Source organism: Eptesicus fuscus, chromosome 2 (assembly GCF_027574615.1).
Source record: "Eptesicus fuscus isolate TK198812 chromosome 2, DD_ASM_mEF_20220401, whole genome shotgun sequence".
Lineage (NCBI taxonomy): Eukaryota > Metazoa > Chordata > Mammalia > Chiroptera > Vespertilionidae > Eptesicus > Eptesicus fuscus.
Window position 1 is genome coordinate 89,072,769 of NC_072474.1, and position 26,035 is coordinate 89,098,803.

Sequence of the window (26,035 nt, forward strand, 5' to 3'; positions counted from 1 at the left end):
TAGAAGAATAAATATTTAACTTTGAATCAGCAGAATGTGTTAGTGTCAAGGCTGCTAGGTTTATCTATAACAAATGTGCAAAAGTTTTAAAGATTGATTATGGATATAAAATTAAAAATCCAAGCTATATTCAAATGTGTAAATTTTTATATGAATTATTTATAATATAAGTTGAAGGGTCAAAAAGTCATATTTTCATGCAAATATAGACTGTTAGATGGTAAAATTATCCTTAATATTTTCTCTGCAAGTTATTCTGTGTAAAACTTGTAATAAACATAATTCCATGTGATATGTGTATGTGTGTGTGTGTGTGTGTGTGTGTGTGTGTGTGTGTTCATATAAAAGATAAACACAAATTTTATGTTCTCTTTAGAATGGGACTTGAAAGATGCTTGGCTGAGCTCCCTTTTTCTACAACCCTATTCCATTCTTTATTGTTTTCTTCCTCCTTCTGAGTTTGAATATCATCATCTGACTGATAGATAGCTGTTACCTAAGTAACATTTCTACTGTCTCCAAGATTCTCATTCTAATTTCCCAGTCATGTTTACAAGCTCATGAGCGATTACTGAATCACCTGCCCTCCTCCTGCCTCCAAGGCTTTCTGTGATGAGTAACCCACCCCAGGAAAAAACTATTACACTTAAGAAATTAATATGCTCTGGGAGACAGATGTCAAATTTCTCAACCTTTGAGGTCTGGCTTCATGCTGTGAATAGAATAAGAAAACAGAGCAAACAAGACAGTAAGCTGAGGAGTTGAAATGAGAATGTGTGCCCCTTGATATTAGAGATTTTCCTCCATTGTGTTGGGTTTTATCTTTTCTTTTTTCGTATATTGCATTCATTTTATGGTTGTAGATCCAGCTTGATATATTTTAAGAGTATTTCTTCAAAGGAGCTGTCCATGTATCTTGCGATGATGAAAGCCTTTGACTTTTGAGTGTTCACGCTCAATCCGTTCAGCATTAACAAATGCTTATTGAATGGCTATTTTTATCAGCACTGTTCTAGATGCTTGGGCTACATCCTTGAGCAAAAACCAAAAGCCACTTCCTTCATTATAAAGTAGCTGCTCTCTGTTGCCAGTAACATAAGAAAGCACCTGGGAAACTTTTAACTTCATATTTTAGGTTTTGTGCTTTAAAGGCTCCGTGAATGCGCAGAACATTGACAATGTACAAACCTCCCTTCGTGTTTGCATAAACATATCGATTATTTTGTAAAATTGTGGCTGCTGTTTCTTTCAGTTGTGTAACATCCTTCAGAACTTTATGTATATAAGTAATAATCATAAGGAATTTACCAATTATATTTTAAGCCAAACACTTTTTCAAATTTATAGAAAAGTTAGTACATGAATAGGAGACTGGCAGCTTATATTTGAACATATGAATATAGTATGTGAATAAATTTATATATGATAAATATTTCCTGTTATTTTTGTATTAGTATTATGGAACAGAGATGTTTTTCTATTAACAACTAAAATCAAATACCCAACATCTCTTAGGGTGTAGCTTTGGTAGGCGAGGACAGGGAGGTCAAATGCTTTATATTGCCTACTAAGTTCCTGGCTGTGAAAGGGCCTAGACGCCTGTCTTATATAAATTTTGAAATAATTAAAACTCCAAAAGGGATATTTTTGGATTATTTATCTTTCTTGTTAGGTCTGTGGTTAAATATGACTGTTTATACCATGGATTCCAAAATACAGTGGCTTGAATATATAAGGGTGTTTTTTGTTTGTTTTTTGTAAAAGAGGTCCACAAGTAAATAGTCCAAGACAGGTATGGTAATACTTTGAGCATAGGACACTCAGTCTCTTTCTTTCTCCTTTGATATCCTTAGCATGGAGTTTTGTTTCATGGGCCCAAAAGACTGTTGGTTTCCAACTGTCACATTCATACCCCCAAAACAGGAAGGGATGACCAAAAGGGCAAACACCTCTTCCAGCTCTCTGTTCAACATAAAAGAGCTTTCCCAGAAGTCCCTCCCCCCGATAATTTCTATTTATATAGCATTAGCTGAACTTGATTTCATAACCAGAAATTCTGAGAAATTGCCATCCTGAATAAATTCAGTGTTCTAATATTATGGATTGACTAAATATTGGATTGTTAGCTAGTGGTTTCTATTATAACAAGAAAATGACTTGTTTGCTACAAGGCCTTAAATGATTGAAAGCACATATTTTGGAACCACAGTATTTGGCTCTACTACTATTAAATTATGTGATTTCTGACAAGTTTCTTAACCTCTCTGCATCATAGTTTCACACCTCGGTAGAACTATGACTATAATATCTACTTTGTGAGGTGGTTTAAGAAATAAACATATACACGCAGTCATACACAAATGGAAAACTAAGAATATGCTGGCACATAGTTAATGCTGTGTAATTATTGGCTATTATTATTAGTGTTTATTATCTAATATTTAATTCTCTCTTTCATATCAAGAAATATGTAAAAGATGGTTAGATCTCTTTTAGTCTGAATAGCAATAATCACTTTCCAGGAGCAATGAAGGCTATGAACTATAGGGAAGATATAACTGGGCAGAAATCTAGCTTCTTTGATATCATATCATTGGTGTTTGGTTTGTTTGAGGGAATTTTAGAATCTTTGACATTTCTTTAAAAGTAAATTATATCATTATGTGTTCAGTTTTAGTCAAGACTTCTTTAATTATTGTGAAATGAAACCCAAGTCAAACTGGCTTCTGCCTCTTTGTGAACTTCATTTTTAATTAATTATATAGACATCCACAAGAAACACTGTTTTAGATGTGCATCCCATATCAAAATCTCATAATTGAGGCTTACTGGTTGGTCAAGAGTCATTTCTCACCCCTCATACAATCATCATGGCCAGGTACACACTTTTTAGCAAGTCTTGGGTTATAGGCCCACTCTGAGTCAGTAGGTATTGTCAAATGCTTTCTGAAAGTGGAAGATGAGTAGTTCCTGAAGGAAAGGAGAATTGAGGACTTATTAAATGGGAGTAACTTCTCATATATCCTCACTCTGATCTTGTATATTATTTATATTTCACTTAGCTCTGTGATAACCTTGATTTCTACTTCATTGCGAAAATTGAAGCAACTAGAAAGAACTTCTCTAGAATCCCACAACTTCATCTACCTAAGCTTTCATACCTTTCTGCTTGACTGTGTTTCTATGTAATGCCAACATGTTCACTAGTACATTAGAACATATATCTTCTCACCTGCTGAAAGACATTATTCCAGCACCCCTCCTCCTCTAATGTCATCAGTGTCTGTGACCATTACTTAACCATCCTTAACAGAAATACAAATATGGCATTATTTACCAAATTCTCAAGTCAGATTCCCTTGACTCTACTAATTCCTTGGCTTCCACTTAGTTTCTTCACTCTCTTTTTAAGCAGGTTTACTTGAAAGAATTTACTGTACCAAATTTCCCCTCTCCTTTAATCTTTTAAAACCATTCTAATCAGGCTTCTATCTTCCTGACTCCACCAAAACTATTTCTGTTGAGATCCTCTGCATTGCTAAGTCTAAGTGCCAATTCTCAGATCAATTTACTTGGCCTATCAACAACCTTTGATAGAGCATTCCCTTTCTACTAACTGAAAATTTCTTGGAATGTATATTATTTGGTTTCCATGAAAGCCACCCACTTTTGATTTTTCTCTCCCTTCTCATGCTTACTCAGTCTCCTTTGTAGGTTCCTACTCTTTCCCAGACTGCTTAAACAACAGAGGGCTCCAGGGCTCAATATATAGTGTACTCTGGACTCTTCTCTGTACTCTTTACTTTGTGGACTTCATCATTTATCATAGCTTACTACAATTTTCATGTGATAATTGCCAAATTTGTAGTTTCTGTCCAGACCTCTTCCTTCAACTCCATACACATACATCTAACTGTCCTTCCTTACATCTCCACTTGGAATCCAGTAGGCATTCAAATTCAATATGCACAAACCAAACTTTAAATCTTCTTCTCCTCGAAATCTAGTCCACTTGTAACCTTGCTTATACCCTAGACTGAGCCCTATCATCTCCTTTCATAATTACTGCATCTCTTAGTCTGTGTGGGCTGTCCATAACAAACACCACAGACTTCATGGCTTAAATAACATACTTTTCCCCCCTCACTGTTTTGGAGGCAAATAATCCATAGTCAAATAAACCAATCCATCAGGGTCCATTTCTGATGAGAGCTCTCTTGCTGGTTTGCAGATGCTTACCTTCTCATCATGTCCTCACATGACCTTTCCTGGGTGTGTTGTGTGTGCACCCTCAGTGGTGTGTATTATTATAAGGACACTAATCCTATTTAATCCTATTGAATCAGGGCCCCCACTTTATGACCTGGATTAACTTTAATTATTTCCTTAAGGCCCCCATCTCCAAATACAACCATACTGGGTGTTAGGGCCTCAACATGTGAATTTTGGAGGGACATAAACATTCAGTTCATAGCACTGCCCTAGACTCTAAACTTTGTCTTGCTTCCATCCTTGTGCTAGTTTGTTTTCAACATGGTAGCCATAGTGATCCTTTCAAAATGTAAGTCAGATAATATCACAGGCATGCTCCAAACCCATTGGCTCACCAATATACCCAGAGTAAAAGCAAAGTTTCTTCAGAAGTCAGTAAGTTCTATGCCATATGAACTCCCTTCCTCTCCAAGCTCAACTTCTGCCACCCTTTCTATCCTTCACCCTTCCCCTAACATCCACACTGACCTGCTCCTTATTTCATGAACATGCAAGGCATTCACCTACCAGCTTTATCTGGTTACTCTGCCTGAACTTCTCTTTCCCCAGAAATCTGTGTGGATCATTTCTCCCTTAGGGCTCTCTCGATTATTATCTTTCCAAAGGGGCCTACCTGACTATCTAACTTAAAATGCAAACTGCTACCAAGTCCCACCTCTTTTGCTCCCCCTGGTCCTACTCTGTTTTCTCTTCATTGTCTATATGATCTTCTAATATTTTATAGGAAAATATATTTTTGTTTAATTTTTGTCTCCCTCATTAGAATTTAAATTCCAAAAAGTCAATTATGTTTGTCTTTCTTTTAAAATGAGGGACAATGAATCTAAAGACCAAGTAGCAGATCAATTTACTTGACCTAATACTGAGACAATAAGTAAAGAGAAGATGACTTTATATAGGCAGATTCATACATAAATAGATAGATAGATGATAGATAGATAGATAGATAGATAGATAGATAGATAGATAGATAATAGAAAGAAATGATAAACACATTTGTGAGTTCAACTAGATTTAGGTTAGCAAATCTAAAACCATATAGATTAACAATGTAGGCAAATTAATTTCCTAACTTTCTTGTGATATCAGAGTGCTATTTTTCAAAGAAAGTTTAATAGATATTAGACAAAAAATAAACAAAAACTGTCCATTGCAATAGGTTAGCCGACTTTGAAGTTTAGAGGGAACATAATGCAGAGGACTGCAGTGGTATTGACACCAGCTATAAATTCAGAGGGTTCCCAGAACTATCCTAAAGGTGGATAATATACTATAAGCACTCACAGAATACACGGAAATCTGTTACAGGCACAGTTATAGTTTATTTCAAAGAGAAGAAAGAGGTTAAAATCGGCCAAGGGAAGTAGCACATAGAGTATACTCCAGGCAAAGATCCAAATGCAGAGCTTCCATTGTCTTCTCCCCATGGAGGCAGGGTCAGTATTACTTTCCTGGCATTGCTGTATGAAAACACATGCAGAATATGCCCACCAGGAAAGCTCATCTGCACCTTGCTGTCCAGAGTTTGTCTTGGACTCTGTTGTTTTGGCACTATTGACTGGTCTTATAGATGACCTCAGCCCCTCAGGAGGTCAAGCTGATATGTCATGATCTAAAAACTCCACACTAAATCCAGCTGTTGCTACCTGGTTGGCCCAAAACCCCTAGGCCAACAAAGTTGTAATATAATTAATGTGTATGAAGTGATGAATTCATATACATCATGAAAGGATTCCCACCATAGAGTTGATTAGCACATCTATCACCTCACGTATTTACCTTTTTTTTCATGAAAACACTTAAGTTCTATTCTCTTAGAAAATTTCCGTTACACAGTATTATCAACTATAGTCACCATGTTATATATTAGATCCTCAGACATTATTCATCTTATAATTGAAAGTTTGTACCCTTTTCCAAGCCTCTCTCCGTTTCTCCCATCCCCATTTTACTCTCTGTTTTTATAAGTTTGCCAATTATACCTCAACAAAGCTGCAATAATTGAGAGAGAGAGAGAGAATCAGAAAGTAACCTGGGTGCAGCTTTAGCCTGCCCAGGATGAAGAGCTGGGGCAGCCTTAGAAGGAGACACACATGGTTTTAACTGGAAAGTAGAGAGAAGGTGGTAGTAGGATATGAAACCAATGAACAGAAAGCCAGTGCAGGGCAGACACAGTCTCTGCAAAACTCATCCAATTCCCTGTCTTCCAGTAGACCTGGCTGCTGAGTGCTAACAGGCGGCATACCTGGCATCCCAGAATTGACTTTGGCACTCAGCAGCACATGCTGATTGGCAAGCTGCCAGCCCACCAGCTTGCCCCTCCCCCCCCTCCTGTCAGACTCTCATCCTAGTCAGCCCCTGGCAATTAGGAAAGTGACTGAAGTAAAATATATAATAAGCCATGGCAAGGAAAATTAGTAAGGCTTGCGCGTCCTAGTCTAGAGGCAGGCTTAAAAGTTGTTTCAGGAAGATAGGTAGCCTGGTTGAGCTTGATTGATGAGAATGAATTATTAGTAAAAGTATGGCTAGAGAATTAAAAATATATGCTATGGGTCTGTCCTTGAGGTTTCTATTTTTAGATTTTTCTAGAACGTGCAAAGATTACTTCATTACAGTTATGACCACTCAAGTCATGGGGACAGTTTAACCAATCTCATTTCCTACACTGACATCCACATAGTCATAGTGATGAGAAAAACTATTCAAATAGTCTTTGCTTGAGCACTTTCTATGCATCATATACTGCGTAGGCACCTCAAATTTACTCATTGTTAAATTCCAAGAAAAGAAATGTCCAGTTAGCACAGTAAGTACCTCCCCTTTTCAGACAAGAACATTAAAACCCAGAACTGTTGAGAGGTTGTTCCCTTATCGTAGAGCAGGTCAGTAAAAAGAAAGAACTTGACCTTACAGCTCTCCAACTCTACTTGTTTCACTTTTAATACTGCACCATTATGCCATCAAATGACTGTTTCCTTTTTTTGGAGACTGAATCAGAAATATTCTGGGTAATCTCTGAGAGTCAGGCTGACCAAACATAGACCAGCGCCAGAGCTTGAGGTGGACGTTCAGATTTGAATTCTAGTGAACTATTCGTTTCAGCAGTTACTGATTGAAGTATTTTGGATTCCTTGCTCAATTCCTTGTCCAAAAATTGGTACTATCATATGATGGTAGGGCAACTAAACCATTAACTGGCCTTTCAAAGTTCAGTCCTGCCTGGGTGTCATATGTCACATTTTTAAGTGGAATTAATCCAGGTCTTTAAAAAAGCATAACTACTTATAATAGGATGACCTTAGTCATTAAAAACTTCAGTTTAATCTGAGATGAAGAACTTGATTACTAGCATTGCTGTATAATATAGTTTGTCCTGAAACTCATCTGTGAAATCTTGATAACCTTATAGAATATATGAGAGAGATTCCGTGTTTCAACAGGAAGGGCTTTTATTTTAAATATATTTTTTGTTTTATTAACCTTTGTATATAGTGAAAATATGACTCTTCAACTATAATTACATTACTATTTATACAGGTTTGAGCCATTAAATATTTAGTTTCACTATAACCAAATTTTGAGTGCATACTTATTCTTAGTTTCTAACTTTCAAAAAGAGAATAAAAGCAATTACTTATTTTCAAATATGTACTAGTCTTTCAAGAAAATTTTCTCTATTTGGGTGACTTTTTGAATAAAAATATTTAATAATGCATTATTCGTCATAAATAACATAATATCTCCCCACTTAAATAACTCAGGGAGCTATAAGAAATCACCAAGACTATTAGCATTTGAACTGTCACCCTGAAATTTATGGCAATGCAATTATAAGATTGAAATATCAAAGGGTTTGGAAACAATGAGGAGTTTACACAGCACATGTTTTCTATTGTCTCCTGTTCATTTATTATCTTATTGTCATCAGGCTGAATATATTATTTTCTTTTAAACTCATGAAATCAGAATATTACTGTTTCAGTTCATTTTTTTCCAGTTAATTATTTTATTTATTTTTAAATTTCTTTATTGATTAAGGTATTACATATGTGTCCTTATCTTCCCATTATCCCCCTCACCCCCCTGTTGTCTGTGTCCATTGGTTAGGCTTATATATGCATGCATACAAGTCCTTTGGTTGATCTCTCCCCCTTACCCCCACCCTCCATAGGCTGGTCTGTTATAGACAACAGAGTTTATTTCTCACAGTTCTGGAGGCTAGAAGTTCGAGATCAGGCTGCCAGCCTGCTGGGGTCGGGTGGGGTTCTGGTAAGAGCCCTCTTTCAGTTTGTAGCCTGCTGACTTTCCATCATTTCATCCACGGAGGAAAAACAGTGAACTGGCTCTCTGGCTTCTTATTATAAGGGCACTAATCCCCATGAGGGCTTCACCCTCATGACCAAATCACCTCTCCAAGGTCCCACTCCCAAATACCATCACATCAGGAATGAGATTTCAACATAAGTTTTTGGGAAAGGCAGATATGCAATCCATAACAACTACTGTAGTTACCTCAGGTTGTACATTTTTGGGTAATGGAGTATTGGTGCAGGGGTCCCCTAGTGATGGCCTTGGCAGACCATATTCAACCATTTTTAGATCCAACCTCACCTTAATGGAGAACTTCCACTCATTTCTGATTTCACTTAGGATTAGATGTGAATCATACAAGATTTCTGGGAAGTCACTTCTCAAAGGTAATAAATGATGACGTGGGTATTTCTTACAGAAGATTGGTCTTAAGAAATAATGACACAGATGAATCCATCTTACAGCACCAGGCTCTCAAATTATGCCTACTTTAAAGAGTTGAATAGTATCCTTTTAAAATTCCCAGAACAGAGTAGTTCAGACTGGGCGCAATGAAATGAAAATGATGGGTTTAATAAGACCAGAAATGCAAGTAACCACTCTGAAAAGATTTCAGGCTTTCTTGGAACAATGGAAGAATACAGGGAATCTGGTTCAGAGCTTTCTTTTCTCTTTCCTTGTGAGGCAACTCAATTATTTCTGAAGGGGGAAATGAATAACTAAAATAAAATAGCCCAAGTCTTTCTAGGTAGCCATTTAAGCAGTACAATCCCGTGTCCTTTGATTTTTCCTAAACCACCACTAGATGGGACACTTGCATCCTTGGTGTGGAGTCTTAGCTTTTTTAATCCTCACTTTGGGGGCCTAATGTGCTTAGAAATAACAGGCGAGCCAGTGACCTTTATTTGACAGGTTCTAAATAGGTCATTTGCAGATATTATTTAGTGTTCCCATTTTAGAGATGAAGTCGCCGAGGCTCAGAGAGAGAGTGGGAGAGAAGGGAAAATTTAACATTTGCTGGGCAGTTCTATATATGAAGCATATGTGCTCATACTTTATCCTCCCAACAACCTGAGGAAATGTTATTTCCATTTTGTGGATGAGGAGCTCAGCAAGATCAGGAAGCTGCTGTGTCAGAAGCAGGATCCAAATCCTTGCCTGACTTTAGTGCACATTTGTCACTACGCACAGCCACTTCTCAAGCAATTTAAATACTTTAATGCGTGATATAAACTTGAAATTACAGAGATAGCAGGGGCCCCAGCAGGAAAATGCAAAGGTTAGATTCAGGGCACTGAAAAATGCATGCTATGGACATACCATTGGCATTGAAAGGGAATACTGGTTGTAGATTAGGCAGTATAGTAATTTGGAGAAGAATGAGGACTTTTGAGGCAGACTGAGTGGGTGTCTATCCCACCGCACTTGTTTGAGAACAGTGTGATCTTTAGTCAGGTACTCAAAGTCACTGAGCCTCAGCTTCCTTGTTGTAAATGAGGATGATAATAATACCTAACTCACCAGGTTGTTATATGGAATAAGCACTTTAATATGTAAAGAGTTCTTAAAATAGATGTCCGAAATTCTTGCAAGAGTAGGCCTTCCTTCCCCCGGCTGCCAACACCGGCTTCCCTCTGGCACCCGGGACCTGGGCTTCCCTCGCAGCCCCTGCTTCATCCGGAGGTCGTCCGAAAGGACATCTGGAAGGATGTCAGGTCTAATTAGCATATTACACTTTTATTATTATAGATATGGCATATAGTAGATGCTCCTTAGTGGTACTTTCTATTACTATATCAGGAGTAATGTAAGAATATGAGATTAATGTATAGAAGGCATCAATTTATACTCTTTCTATCACGTTTACATTGTGATGTGATGTGATTAAACCTCTGTTTCATTCTAAAGCTCACTAGATTCTTAACTTGTACATTCATTTTTTATAGAATCTGTAAATATGATCCATCCGTGTTACTTTTCAGTTTTTTAAATTAATCCATTCACTCGATGAACCAACAGGTAATGAGTGTTTGCTGTTGCCAGAATATGAGTTAGGTGGCAGCATTTTAGAAAGGTCTGATGCGCCATGTGCCCACAAGCTGCTCAGTGTGGAGGAGTGAGACAGATGTGAAAATAAATAAACAAAGTGAAGGACCATAGGTCCCTGGAGAGAAATATTCCAAAATAAGCTAAGGGCAAAAGAAGGAAGCAGTTATATCTGAGGAAGTCAGAGAAGCCCAAAGGTAAGAAGCATCAAGTCAAGCCTAGCAAATTAGCGTCATGTTCTAAGCAGAAGAGACAAAATTATCAAAAGCATCGTGGAGCATATGGAGAACAACAAATCACGGACTGGTGACAGTCAGGCACGGGGATCATGTGTATGTAAGGGTGGCCGGACAGACAGGGGCCAGGTCATGGACAGGCTTACATCCTGTGCCAAAACCATGGAAACTGCTTGCAAGGTGTTTTAGCAAGAGGGTAAATGGATGCATCGAGTTTAGGGAAAACCATTATGGAGAATATTGTGAAAATAAAGTGAAATGGTATGAGTGATGCAGAGTAACTAGTTAAGAGGTACTTGGTATCATCCAGGTAAGAAATCATGAAGGCCTAAAATAAGTCAATGAATATCATATTCAGAATGCGGTAAAGCAAAAGCAAAAAGAAAATGTTAGACAAACAAAAGAAACACAGCAACAAATCACCTTAACAACAGAGGAAGAACAGCCAAAGTAATCTTTTAAACAAGAAACTCTGATTACATCACTACCCTGTTTGAAATGAACTCTGTAGGTAATGGTTTCCCTCTGCTCTTGAAAACGAAGGATCTCACCTCGATACAGTGTCACAGGCTCTGAGAGTCTGGTTCCTGCCTCGCCTTGGGCCTCATCTTCCATGAAACCCTTATCTGCTTCCTTCCTACCTTGCACGCCTCTTTCTGCTCCTCTGGAATGCCACATTCCCCATGTCCCTGGGCTTCCACGCATGTTCTTTTCTATGTCTAGTTATTTCCCCCTGTCTGGTGACCCCTCGAACGAACTCTCCCCTTATTTCCTGAGGGAAGCCTAACCCAGCATGGGAGTCTAGGTAGATCACCTGATTACAGTTCATCATCAACACTACCCAGTTGTGATGTTAGTTTACATTGTGATTTTTTTGTTTTTTAAGCATATGTCTTAGCTTATTTGGTTTTGCTCACTTTTCCACTCATAGTTCTACAGAGTCCAGCACAGAATAGGGATGGAGCAATGCACGCTCGCTTTATAAATGAAGAATTCTTGCAATTATCCTACTAGGTCAGTGGTTATCAATTATAGATCACTGGGGGAGTAATTTCAGTACATATTTCATAATTGATTTAAAACCTCTTCAATGACCTCTAACCTGCTACTACGGTTCTTTTGTAATTTGGGGAGAAGACGGCACTGAGGCTATAACCCGTATCGTTGATGGGAGCATACAGTCATGCAAACCAACAGAAAATTCAAAATGGACATGATTTCCCCTGACTGGTGTGTTCAGTGGTTAGAGTGTTAGGCCCACACACCAAAGGGTCTTGGGTTCTATTCCTTGTCTAGGACATGTACTGGGTTGCAGGTCCATCCCTGGCCCCAGCCGGGGCATGTGTGGGAGGCAACCAATGGATGTATCTCTCTCACATCAATGTTTCTCTCTCTCCCTTGCACCTCCTCTAACAATCAATGGGAAAAATATCTTTGGGTGAGGATTAACAACAACAAAATGGACATGATCTGACAGTGGTATGCACAAGACCAGGTCATAGGAGCCTTGAGGGTAGAAATCCCGCAGAAGGAACAAACGGAGCCGTGAGTACCACGGCATTCGTAGACTGTGCACCACTTTGGTGCAGGGATCTTAACTGTTTTGCTCACTGGTGTGTTCCCAGGACCTAGAAATGTCCCTGGCCTCTAGTAGGGACCCAGTAACTTATTAAGAGAGGGAATTGAAGCTAGCTAAATAAAAAGGGGGAATGAGTAACGAGGAAAAGATTCTAGGTGGAGGACACAGACAGATAACACTTGTCACGCAACTTCAACCCGGAGTATGAAAACGGCTTCACTTAGATTGCGGGGGCTTTTCTCTGGAAAAAGGACTTCAGGAAGAACATAATTTGGGGAAAGGGGTATGCATTTTGAATTTATTAAAGTCCCTGACATATTCAGGAAAAACAAACAGAAAAAAAATGTGTAATCCCGCACAGTATTAGCCGCACTATAATTATCCTTTCAAACATTTTCTTCTGGATCATATAGGCTGTTTCTAAAGTCTCACACATTTTAAATGAGTGAGGTTTGAGTTCATTCGGTCTTATGACAAAGATATGTTATCCAAGTTCTAGTTTCTGTCTCATAGAAGTTTCACCATTTTTACCATTCCGATGTAGTACAGTTATGAATTAAAATCACACCCTTAAAAATAAAGAAGAAAATGCAGCGTTTCATAGTGCATCTATACTGTATTTGTAAATGTTATTTTATCCTTGTTGTTGTTGTTATTTGGAAGGGAGGTTTTATTTCTTTGTTCATTAGGCTAAAGGGAGAAAACCCCCACATGTTATGAGAATGCCTGCTGTTTCTGCCATTTCTAGCAGTAACCAGCAGGTGGTATCCAACAATTTTACATTTCTGTTCTGTTGCAGTTTTTTGTGCCTAACACTTCTCCTTCCTAACTTGCACCCCACACTCCAGCTACAAATACTCCCACATAAGCATTCTATGGGGATAAAGGACTAAAGGAGGATTTTATTTTAATTTTTGACTTGAAATCTGTTTTGACGTTGCTTTCAGGGTGATTTTTATTTTGACGCATGCGCTGAGGTTTCTTTTTAAAATAGAGACACTGCTTTATATGCAGTAGCTCATCGTTGCTCTAACAGCACTATGGGAAAACACTGTTCGTAATCCCCACTTTACAAAGAGGCTAGGGCACCTCCCCAAGGTCACAAAATGAGAACTTGGGTATCTGGCCGTGGCATCCACAGTGTCCGTCTCTAGGCTGAAATCACTGCCCCTGATTTGATTTTCTCCTTTAAGGGCATGTCTGCACCCAATACCTGTCATTCCTTTCCTTTGACACTATTTTCTCAGCTACCATGAGTTGCGGTTTTTGACACCTACACCTTGAAATAAGAAATACTGCACAGAATAACAACAGAATATTTACAAAGCTTGATGTTAGACATTGCCTGTGTACGGGGAATGGTCATATATTGTTCACACATATGCATTGAATTTTTAGTGCTGAAAGCACTTTAAAATACTTGCCTTTTATTTTACTGAAAAAGAGACTTAAACATCTCTGAAAGCATTGCCTTACAGCAGTCACACAGAAGTGATAAGGGAAGACATAGTTAAAGAAATGTTTGGGGAGCATACATTTATGAAGGCCCTTCCAAGTATAGGAAAATGCCCATTGTTGGGAGACAGGCATGTGGAGGTTTGTGCAAAGTGTGCCCCTTTATTTAATGCCCAGCTCTGTCCGGAGTGCAGTGAGGCCAGGCTGAGCTGAACTAGCAGTCAGAGACGCTGGCCTCTGAGAATCTTATCATTCCAGTGAAAAGAGAAAAAGGAAGGGAGGGAGGGAGGAAAGAACTTACCATCAGTGTTAGCAATTCCATTGTCAAGTTTCCAACATCAGGTAAAAAATACATATACAATTCCAAGATGGTGAAGATTTGAATATGGTGAGACATTGCAGATTCTTACTGAAATTCCTGTGATGTGTTATTGGCTTAAAATGACCACTGACATTGCATAAGGGGAACAAGGTTATTATCTAAACAAAAAGAAATTAAAATATTCTTTAAAAGTAGTAGTATACATTTTATAAGGTTTTGGTTTAGTTGCTTGTTTTATTTTCAATAGATCTTAAACTTCATTATGAAAGAAACTAGAGGCCCGATGCACAAAGATTCATGCAAGAATGTGCCTTCCTTCCCCTGGCTGCCGGCACTGCCTTCGCTCTGGCCGGAGCCCCCTTTCTGCCTTCCCAGTTGCCTAGAGGCCCAGAGTGGCTGGGGTTGTGCAGAACACCTGCCGGCCCCCAACCGGACGGTGCCTGTGTATGCAAATTAACCTGCCATCTTTGTTAGGTTAATTTGCATACTCACTCCTGATTGGCTGGTGGGCGTCACGAAGGTATGGTCAATTAGCATGTTACTCTTTTATTAGTGTAGATTATGTCCTTATGATGCTCTGCAATCTAGAATTAACTTCCTACTTAGGCAGCCATACTTAGAAGGAAGAACTTCCTCATAGTTCCATTGTAACCATCGGTGAGGAGTGTTGGTCCACTGCTTAGCATAGTTCAAATAAAGGATGAACAAATCAATGTGAGACTTGATGTGGGATTTTTAAAAAAAATTAACATTAATGGATAGTAGGTCAATTTAAAGTGGTGACTTTTCCTCATAGGAAATTCTACTGCAGACTCACCAGTCTTTTTACCCTCAACTGTACTGAAGAAGAGAACAAAGGGACAGAGACAAACAAAAGTGAAAACAAAGCATTTCAGGGTCATCTCTGCCAGGAGTGTTTTTGTTGTCCTTGTTTGTTTGTTTTATTTTATTTTTACAGTGAAAAAATGTGGCCCTGAAAGTTGCTTTGGAAAACAAAAACAAAAACTAATTATAATGCTTCCCAGCTAGAATCTGTTGATGTTTCTGGTTTCTATTTTTCCTTCTGCAGGTGTAACAACTGTTCTAACAATGACAACTTTAAGCATCAGTGCTCGGAATTCTCTCCCCAAAGTGGCTTATGCTACTGCCATGGACTGGTTTATTGCTGTTTGCTATGCGTTTGTGTTCTCTGCCCTAATTGAATTTGCAACTGTTAATTACTTCACCAAAAGAGGATGGGCTTGGGATGGGAAGAGTGTAGTAAATGACAAGGTAAGTGAGAACTTCCTTCTCACCATGATTAAGAGAATACCTGACAGCAGATATAGCATATATATATATATCATACAGATTTATTTTAAAATGTGCTCTTGCCTGAAATCCTTTATGAGTGCTTATAGTAGTAATACTTCTGATAGAACCTCTCCCTAGCATCTGGTTACCTCTGACTCTGTATCAGGAACTGCGCTGGTTTTCTACATAAGCTCTATCTTATAATCTTCACATCAACTGTATAACTAGAGTCTCTTTTTAATTATCTTTTTCTTCTCTGATAAAGAAGCCGAGGTTTAATGAAGTTACTTACTTTCCAGAGCTCACACAAGTAGTGAAAAAGAATACTTGAACCCAAATCTGTCTGATTGTTAAGTTGACTCTCTTGACACCACAGTGATTCATAATAAAGAGATTTGGGAAGAAAAATGGGCATTCCCTTGCCCTACTATAGGATTTCAGGCCCTATCAGTGGATTGAGTTACTACTCTGCACCTACCCGCATGCATTTCTGTTGCTTGCATCGTTGTTCCCTCTCCCATGTTGCCTGAAATAAGTGGGTAGGTGCTGGAATGTCTAGAAATTTTAAGTTGCTCATGTAGTCTATAAGAGAAAGTTACTTCTTTTAAAGATTAACTTCTTTGGGGATTGTTGGTTTCTAGTATGGAAGCTAGTGGGGGTTTTGTACATTGATATACCAGCTGTTTGTTTTTTTCTTATTCTATGGATTATTATTCATCTGCCTTAATAGCAGTCTTTGGATGTACCACAAAGAGATACAAAGTTTTCTTAATAAAAGTAAAAAGTTCTAGTTGGAGGATTTCTTGTAGTAATCTATCTACTTAAGTGCTCTTCCATTACATTTGAAATAACATACTTGCTGATTTTTTTCAGTTATTTCAATATAAATAATTTTCCTAATTTCTATGACTATATTGCAGTCTAAGCATACAAACATGTAATAGTTTAAAAGCCCTGCTTTTTAACCTAATTTTGTAAACTGTCAAAGTTTTAATTAGTTCTGATTTATTTCATTTTATAAACTATGTTTTGCATACTAACAGCCAACAAGTAAATATTAAAGGGAATCTGATTAATTTTCTCTTTTTAACCTCCATGTTATTTCAGCATTTCCATTACATTTTATTGTTGATTTATGTTTTCATTCCCCATGTAGTATACTGCTTTTTCATTGTTATCTGTGAAATTACATCTTTTTAATTATATTAGTTATATATGCACTTTCTTACTAGCATAATTTTGAAGATAAAATGTTAGTTATTTGGGAGTGTGTCACAAATGATAAACAGTGGTTTGTGGTATACATGTTCTATACAGAAACTTATTGATATATTTTAATGCTATGAGGGTGCCAATCAAGTTGACATTGTGACTTGGCATATCAAATAATATTCCTTCTAAACCCCTGAACTTGGAAAATAGAAGTACTTATTAATGCAGAAGAACTCATTCTTAATAATGCATTTTAAATGCAATAACCTACGAGTTATGAATACTGGATTTAAGTATACCCACATATCAGATCACACATAGTGAAGACAAATCTAGGTCCAAATAATTGATATTACTACCTAATATGCAGGAAAACAACTAATAAAGTTTCTATTATTTCAGTTCTCAGAGGTTCAGGATTAGAGGTTAATTCAGTGGGAACATTACATCACACACATTGCTTGTTTTTATTTCTCATTCACAGCTAGAGTGCCAAGCACAATGCAGGTACTTCAGAAATTTCTGTTGAATGAGTTTCTGACTTTAAATCTGGCAATGTAATATCAGTGAGAAGAATGCTTTTCTTTCATGGAAAAGTTTCAAAACTTTACATTGGTGAATTTACCAATGGGTGCTCAATCCAATTTCATGATCCAAATGAATTTTGGGAGGTATTTCCTAAACCTACATTGGAAATAACCATGTCCTTAGACCTGGAGGGAAATGAAGTAGAGTAGCCTACCATCTGCCTAAAAGAAATAAATAAATAAATATAAAAGTGCAGTCTACCTCTGCTTTGGTTTTCTTTAGATTTAATTTTTAAGTGAAAAAGAAAAATTTTCTGGAAATAGTATTAAGCCACAGACCATATTGGTGTCCTTTTATTCTAATCAAACTGGCAGAAGTTCTCTGCTTTAGTAATCATTAACAAATGCCATTAAAGTATCTGTCAAAGTATCTGAAAAGTATATGAAAACTTCTTGAAAATTTGTTAGCTGGCAAGTATTAATTTGCCTCATGAAAATAATCACTGAGATATATATATATATATATATATATATATATATATATATATATATCAATGTTATGTGTTTAAAAATAAGAAATGTGTATTTAATATAGTGTGCATGTAGATTGTGCTCTGATGATCTTTAAAGTTAAATAAGTAAACCTCAATTCATATTCAAGTTACATTTGAACGCTCTTATTAGAAGACAAAACATACCTTGTTTTGTGATCTTGGTCGAAATTTTACATCACTTTTAGCCTCTGGTGTGAAATTAGACAACAAAACCCTGTCATCTAAATGTAGTGCTGGATCAAATGATTTAACTCCAAATTTTTATATCTTTCCATATATAAAAGTACCTATTATGCAACTCTCTGAGTTCTTCTGGAACCTTCCCTTATGTCCAATGCTCTTCCACTGGCCTGAGACCAATTATTGCACTCCAGTGCTTATCCCCTTGCTGCTCCTTTCTCAACATTGATCCATGGTTATTATTTTCTTTTCTTATTTATTCAAAGCCATGTTTTCTTTTTTTTAAATGCCTATTTCCTTTCTGTTTATGAAGATGCTTACTATGCTTAATTTACCATAAATTACAGAAATAAAACTCCAGAGCCTAGGTCACCCATTCCCCTATCCTCAGATTCTTCCTTCTTTGTCTCCATTTGAGCTTTTTGAAAGCATTGTTTGCAGTGCTATGTTCTCACTTTCAATTTAATTTTCAACCTACTGTAACCTGATTCCCTTTCTGTTTGTTGTCCTTTAACTGAAGGGGACCAGTAACCTTCACATTTTCAGATCAGATAATAATTTTCCATTTTTCTCAATGGATCCCCATTGGGGAACCCATTGAATACTGTTATACTCCAGAACTCCATTCCAGGCTCAAGTCAGCAATATTTCATCTTCTTTTCCTCTTTTAAAAAAGAGTTTTTGAGCTCTAGCCAGTTTGGCTCAGTGGATAGAGCGTCGGCCTGTGGACTGAAGGGACCCTGGTTCGATTCAGGTCAAGTGCACATGTCCGGGTTGCAGGCTCGATCCCCAGTAGGGGGTGTCCAGGAGGCAGCCGATCAATGATTCTCTCATCATTGATGTTTCTATCTCTCTCTCCCTCTCCCTTCCTCTCTGAAATCAATAAAAAAATATATATTTTTTAAAAAGAGTCTTGGAATATAAACTTCCTTCCCTCAAAATCTGGCTGCCGCCACTATACATTCTAGTCTTTGAGATTCTGTGCCTGAGTTCAGCATGGATCCAGGCACCCTAGCATCTGCTCTTGTATATCCCCAGACATCATTTGGCTTTCTGTTATGTTGTTTTAGTTTTTACTATTCACTACATGTTCTCACTTCAAGGGTTTTACTGACAATATTTCTAGGAACATGTGCCACACTAAGCACATTGTCCAGCAATCTGCTGTCCCCAAATAGACAATCCCATTCATCCTCAGTACAAATGCCAGTCCTCAGGAAGTCCCTTATTTCTTGCTCCCCCTTCAAGTAATTAAATCCCTTTGTAAGTGTGTCTAGTACCCTCTTATTTTGCATTAGAGTATCACAATTTGTAATTGCATATTCATATCTCAACTCCTTCATGATAACAATGACCTTGCTTATTTTAATAAATCATTTATTCCTGTCTCTTTGCACAGGGCTTTGTATACATTTGTTGCTCAATAAATATGGTATGGATTAGCAAAGTAGAACAAATCAAATTGACAACCACACCTTTATCTTACCTTCCACAGTAATTATAAGTGTAGTCTATGCCTCTCCTTTAACTTCGAGGATCACATACCTAACCTGTTCCCTTGAACTTGAATATAACATCTCAATCTTTACATGTCCTTTATAAAAGAAAGAAACAACAAATAAAAATAAACTTCCTAAATTGATTTGTATATCTTTCCCCTGCCCATGGCTATTTTGCAAGTATATCTCATTTCATGGAAAAACCTAGTAACACATACCAACAACTTAGAAGTTTCCCTTAACATCTAACCAATGATTAAATGGTATCCATTCTCCAAACTATATGTCATAGACTATGCCCTTGCCATCTCTCTTTTGTTTGAGTCTCTTTATTTCTTATTATCTTTAATCATATCTCCTTCAAATCCACCCTCTAAATTAGTTCCAGAGTTATCTTTCTAAATCAGAAATCTCATTGTTTAATTTTTCATTTCTTTAGTGAATTGTTGAAGGCAATTCTTCAAACATCCGAGCTAATATGGTCCAAGTATATAGTTTTCTCATCTATTTATATGCATGATCAATAATAAGAAAATTAATGTTTGTTCTTTATTGGACACTTGCTACCATGTGCCTGGGAATATCTTCATTTTGGAAATGAGAACACATAGGACTAGCCGAATAAAGTTACTTGCTGAGGATCACATATCTAACAAATGGTGGACTCAATATTAAACACAAATCTAAAGTCCATGCTCATATTCTTCCTCCAACCATTACACACATCTCAGGCATCATGCTTCCACACATCTCCAGGACATTAGATGTGCTGACCTCCTTGGCTAAAATGCCCTTGCCTCCCTTCCCTAACCAATGAACTCTAACTTATTTCATAAGATCCATCTGATTTTACTTAAATCTTGAAACTGTCCAAACAAATTTAAATGCCGTAATGTTTCTGCAGACTGTACAAATTCTTTTATGTAACCTCATCAAATTATAGATTTAATGTAAATAAATCTGTTTCTGACAGCAGGTTACATGCTCTAAGAGTTTTGTTTTATTCATCATTTTCTTTGCCATTTCCTAGCATAGCAAATAATTTATTTGAGATAAAATTTTTAAATAATTAACTTTAACCTGTTGAGATGGTTTCCATTTCTAAACCTTAACCAGTGGTTCTATGCTGTCCAAGCAAAGCATATTCTCTGGAAATAAACTAGATATTAAATTTTTAACCCAAGCTAATATGAGGCGTGTCAGTATTTTGTGATTCACTTCAAGCAACTCTTGGAAAACATCACTTTTCAAGTCTTTTTATTGTTTTATTTCTTATTTTTTTAAACATCCTGCCTTGTTCCAAAAGCATTTCAGGCAGTTTACCAGAAAAATGTATGTACTTAAATTATTATAAAATCATATATAACTAGAAGCAGGACATCAGAATGAAGGAAAATAGACTATCAATTTGTCCACCATTTGGGCCAAAACATTAACTGTAGTTCATAGGTAGAGTAACTAAGTTTCAAATTCTGAGTTTCTTGGCTACCACAGTAAACCATGAGGCGGGGTGTGTAGTTATATTTCTTCCATCAAAAATGGAAGCATCAATTCCCTCAGAAAAATAAAGATTTTCCTACACTGAATTCTCTTTTTAAAACAACATCATATGGGTTTTATATCAGGGAAAACTGGGTACTGTTTCAAGTAGTAATGTCAACATTTTTCCAATAAATGGAGTAATTAATTTCATATTGATGTTTCTTGTAGTCCCCTTCAATAAAAACTGAAGGCATTACATTAACATACAACTCAGTGAAGGCAATTCTTCAAGGATCTAAGCTAATATGGTCCAAATATGTAGCTTTCTCATGGCCCAATTTAATCCAAGGAAAGACTTTAGAGTACTTAGAGAAGTGGATGGACTGTATAACCTTCAAAGGATTTTCTGTAAGTATCACTTTTCTTAGTCAGGAGGGTGAGCAGATAGTTAATACCATTGTCTGGCCAGGGAGCATGTTGTTGTTTTATAAGTAATGGGCTCTCTAGTCACCACAATGACTGCAAAAAAGCAACATGGTATGTAGAAAGAGCATAGAGTTACCACTATGGAGACCCGGTGTTTTCTCCCAAGTCTATTATATGTAGTGTTATATTTACAAAAGCTCCTTGTTCTAAGGGACACATCTGTGATTCTTTCCAACTCTAAAACTATGTGGTGGTTCTTTGTATTTATGTGTCAGGCCAGTAGTTGTCTATATTTTAGCTAGAGCAATTGCTGAAGCTATTAACACATTATTTTACCTAGTACTATAAGGAAACCAAGATTGGTTAACCACTCTGGTGTAAGACATTTAGATTTCTGTAATCAGAAAATTTCTAGACTTGATTTTTTAAATATATATTCAGAACTCCAGTAAAGTAATAAGCTCAGAATATTCTGAATTCTATAAAACATCATTTTAAAAATAGAATTCAATTAAATTTTGGTTATATTTTCTTTTCATTCCACTTTAATAGCAACATCAACAACTTTTATAGTGGCATAATTTACATTTTCCTCAAAGAGTGTAAAAAATACATCATTTACTGATTTTGTTCATAAGCCATATTATCCCTCTTCTCACTTATATGAGTTTTAATCACCAGTAAAACAACTTTCACAAACATTGTTTTACAGTTGGGCTTATTTCTTGATTTCCCAGACTCCTATATCTATAGATGCCGAAATTGAGAAATTTCAGGAAAATTACAAAATAGAATTGTAGAATAAATTATTGAAATCTGTTTTTATTAATCTAATGAAAGTGATTATATTCTACAAAAACATAATGTTTGTACATATTATATATGGTTATATATATAAATAAAATCAGAGTAATCATTCTAGAACCTGCCACTCATTTACCATTAAGCAAACATTTTTAGAGCCTGCTAGGAGCTCCACATTGCATGCATAGTCTATGCCTTCAAGGAGCTTGCAATCAAGTGGAAGGGGAAAAAGAAGATGTGACAAATATATGTATATAGAGACAAGCATGAGGGTGCTGTGGAAGCACATTTAGAAGGGACTAATTCATGTCTTAACAGATGTGATTCTGAGCTGAGTCTGGGTAAAATGTACTTGACATAGGGGACCCATATGGTTGATTACTCTTCCTGTCTTTCTTGAGGTGTTATTTGCAGGGTTAGGGAATACAGAAGGGTATATAGATTTAGGTTGGCAGTGAAAGTAACCTTAATTCATTTCTGGATATTTCATGTTTTAAAAACTTGTGGGCTATGTAGGTGGAGAAGTCTAGTGAAACAATGAGTAAGAATTCTGGGGTTCTGATTTGTTAGTGCCTCTGCTCTAGAGTTTGTTACATATTTTTGGTATCACCTGTGCAGTTACTCACAACTGAATGGGGCAGGCAGAAAGGGTGCTGGTAAGAGTTAGTATAGAGTTCTGTCTGTAGCTCCCCTTGTAGCAGACAACATTAATATGTTATGGTTCTTTGTCTAAAGTCTAAACCGTACACCATAATTCCTAGCCCAACTTAAATGTCCCTCTTCCACCAAACCTTCCTTGACCTCCTTTGTACAGTGCTTATGTTTTTTCCCAACAATATAAAGTACATTTTCTATACATCTTATATACCAGTAATTATTATCTAGCTTGTAATTGAATTCTGATTCTCACGACTCTCCACTAAATACTATGTATTTCACTGTGATTCAAATACTTATATTAGTTCATTTGATTCTCACAACAGTTCGATATGGATTTGGTATAACCTCCACTTTAAATATATTTTTATTGATTTTTCACAGAGAGGAAGAGAGAGGGATAGAGAGTTAGAAACATCGATGAGAGAGAAACATCGATCAGCTGCCTCTTGCACACACCCCACTGGGGATGTGCCCGCAACCAAGGTACATGCCCTTGACCGGAATCGAACCTGGGACCTTTCAGTCCACAGGCCAACGCTCTATCCACTGAGCCAAACCGGTTTCGGCTAACCTCCACTTTAATCAAACTAGAAGCTGAAGAAGGGAGATGTTAAGAAATATTCTCAAGGCCCCAATTCTCTATAAGTGAAATGTGATATTTTAAATGATGGTTAGGTAGAGTTGAATAATATAACCAGTATATGTCACATACTTTGTGGGTTAAGAGTCCTTTTAGAAAATTGACCCAGTAACATAAATTGAACTATTTTAGTAACAAGTACTTCCAAGTTTCAAACACCTTCCTCAGAGTGAAACTCACATCGCATAGTGTTTAAAGCAGAGGTTAGAAGTCACACACATCTAAGTGTGTGTGCACTTTCATCCATTTAATAAAAGCGAGACCTGGTCATGTCACGAAACCTCTCTGAATTTGTAACATGGGGTTAATAGTAGAACTTACTTCTTACCCAGTAGTGAAGTTTGTCACAGATGACACCTAGGCTTATCATTCATCCTGACACATCATAGCGCTGGAAAAGTGTTAGCTATCAACTCACCATCACTGTCCATTTGTAACACGGTAAGGACAAGTGTCACTACTGAAGAAAGGCTATCTTCTCACTGCGTATAAAGATACAAATGGTAATCCCTCACCCCATTTCCTGTTCTACTCCAGCCTGGCCTGGAAGGATGTCTCATCAGGGGAAAAGGAGAGGGAAAAGCCGGATGCCAGTGAAGGACAGAAAGTCCAATCCTGTTTTCAGAACCTCCTGGCCTTTCAGTGGGACATTCCGATCTTATTTTACGCAAATATTTTGAGAATTTTTAATTCAAATTAACTGATCCTGTTCTAGGCCAGTTGGTCCTCTAAGTCTGTTGATTTACACTATTCACTATTTTGTATAATTCATTGCTCCATGTTATTTGCATGTTAATAACTAACAATACATTTATATTAATATAAAAATGCTGGTAAACACTTCTGATATTTTCCGGCTTCATTAATTCAGCTACATATTATGTGCCAATAAAATAATTGCACAACTAAAGAAGGAATTTACACATTTTGAAAAATACCATGATGGGGATAAAATAAGCTGAGTGCGATGAAAGAGCTTACTTGGGAACAAGGACTCTGTTAGACAGAGTAGTTAAGGAATGCCTTTCTGAGGAAATGACATTTCAACCAAGATCCACATTGGAGAGGGAATGGATCATGTGAAAATCAGGATGGATGGAAGGAATTCCAGGCTGCGGAAGTAGCAGGGCAGGAGGCACCAAACAAGGAAATATTCTGAAAACTGAAGCTATTTTAGTGGGCTGGTATATAATAAGTAAAAGAAAGAAGCCTTGGTAAGAAGTGTTGATTTTACTCCAAGTTCCAAGATATCATCCTAGAGAGATTTAAGCAGAAGAGTGACATGATCCAATTTATGTCTTTTAAAAAAATCCCTGTGGCTAGAGTGTGTCTAATGGTTGGACAAGGTCAAGCCGGGCTGGGAGAGCACACAGGAATATCCATATCCATTCACCCAGGCAGGAGATAACAGTGACTCCGACTAGAGTCATGAGAGCTTGCTGGGGATTATAAGGAGAAACAGGTTGTGGATAAGCTAGCAAAAATAAAAACAAGTTTGTATGTCATCTTCCTCCTTATGTTTTTAGTGGTTATTACACTGCCATCTGTATATGGTTACAATTTTTTACCATCTGAGTAAAGCATTACTGTTTGAGTGTGACATGAAGGGAGGAAGCCCTGCTATCAAGTTAAAGAAATTAAATCTCTTTATTCAGAATCTGAAATCATTCATTATAGATTATCATTCCCCTTGTTAAAGTATTTTTTGCATTTCACTTACTCACTCATTCATTCAACAAATATTTGAGTTCCTTATAATAGTCAAAATTGTTGTGTCGTGCATTACAGTTGTATTTTATTGTTTCCATGGGAGCAAAAATGGCTCTCCAGGAAAATGGTACCATTGATCTTATTGTGAGGGTATCCTCACCATCATGGTTTTAGGACTTTATAAACTTCTCTTATTTATTTCCCTAAATTCTTTATTTCTGGTGGATAATGATGTTTATCAAAATACTTCACAATTTGAACTGAAGTTTGGAAAGTGTGAAGCAGCAGACTCAACCCACATTCTGTTCATTCTTGTGTTTTTCAATAGAAAAAAGAGAAAGCCTCCGTCATGATACAGAACAACGCCTATGCGGTGGCTGTGGCCAATTATGCCCCGAACCTCTCCAAAGACCCAGTTCTCTCCACCATCTCCAAGAGCGCAGCCACACCAGAACCCAACAAGAAGCCGGAAAACAAGCCGGCTGAAGCCAAGAAAACCTTCAACAGTGTTAGCAAAATTGACAGAATGTCTAGAATAGTTTTCCCCGTTTTGTTTGGTACATTTAATTTGGTTTACTGGGCTACCTATTTAAACAGGGAACCTGTCTTAGGGGTCAGTCCTTGAATGTAGGCACAGGTTAACTTTGGGATGCGTAGCACCATGAAGCTCGGTTTGTTTTGCCCTGTACAGTCTGACTAATAACTGCTAATTGGTGAACCAACATGTACAGTATGTATATAGCGATATAGCTTAACAGTGCACCTTTAAAGGAGACACGCATTTGCTAATGTGTGGAACTGTAGGCAGAAAGTATCTCATGCCCAAA

At 37.1% G+C, this 26,035-nt stretch overlaps 1 protein-coding gene across 3 annotated transcripts in view; it reads left to right on the forward strand.

Annotated features, from left to right (window-relative positions):
* The window catches only part of GABRA2 (gamma-aminobutyric acid type A receptor subunit alpha2), a 100,717-nt gene extending 74,884 nt beyond the window's left edge, over positions 1–25,833 (forward strand). Inside the window, exons 8-10 of one of the 3 annotated variants that reach the window (XM_054723813.1) lie at positions 15,291–15,493; positions 18,680–18,682; positions 25,537–25,833. In XM_054723813.1, coding sequence (XP_054579788.1) covers positions 15,291–15,493; positions 18,680–18,682; positions 25,537–25,833 — 503 coding nt within the window. Of the gene's footprint in view, positions 1–15,290; positions 15,494–18,679; positions 18,683–21,196; positions 21,377–25,536 lie in introns of all 3 variants that reach the window. The other 2 variants (XM_008140270.3, XM_008140272.3) reach the window with 2 other exon arrangements.
* Positions 25,834–26,035: the final 202 nt, after the last annotated feature.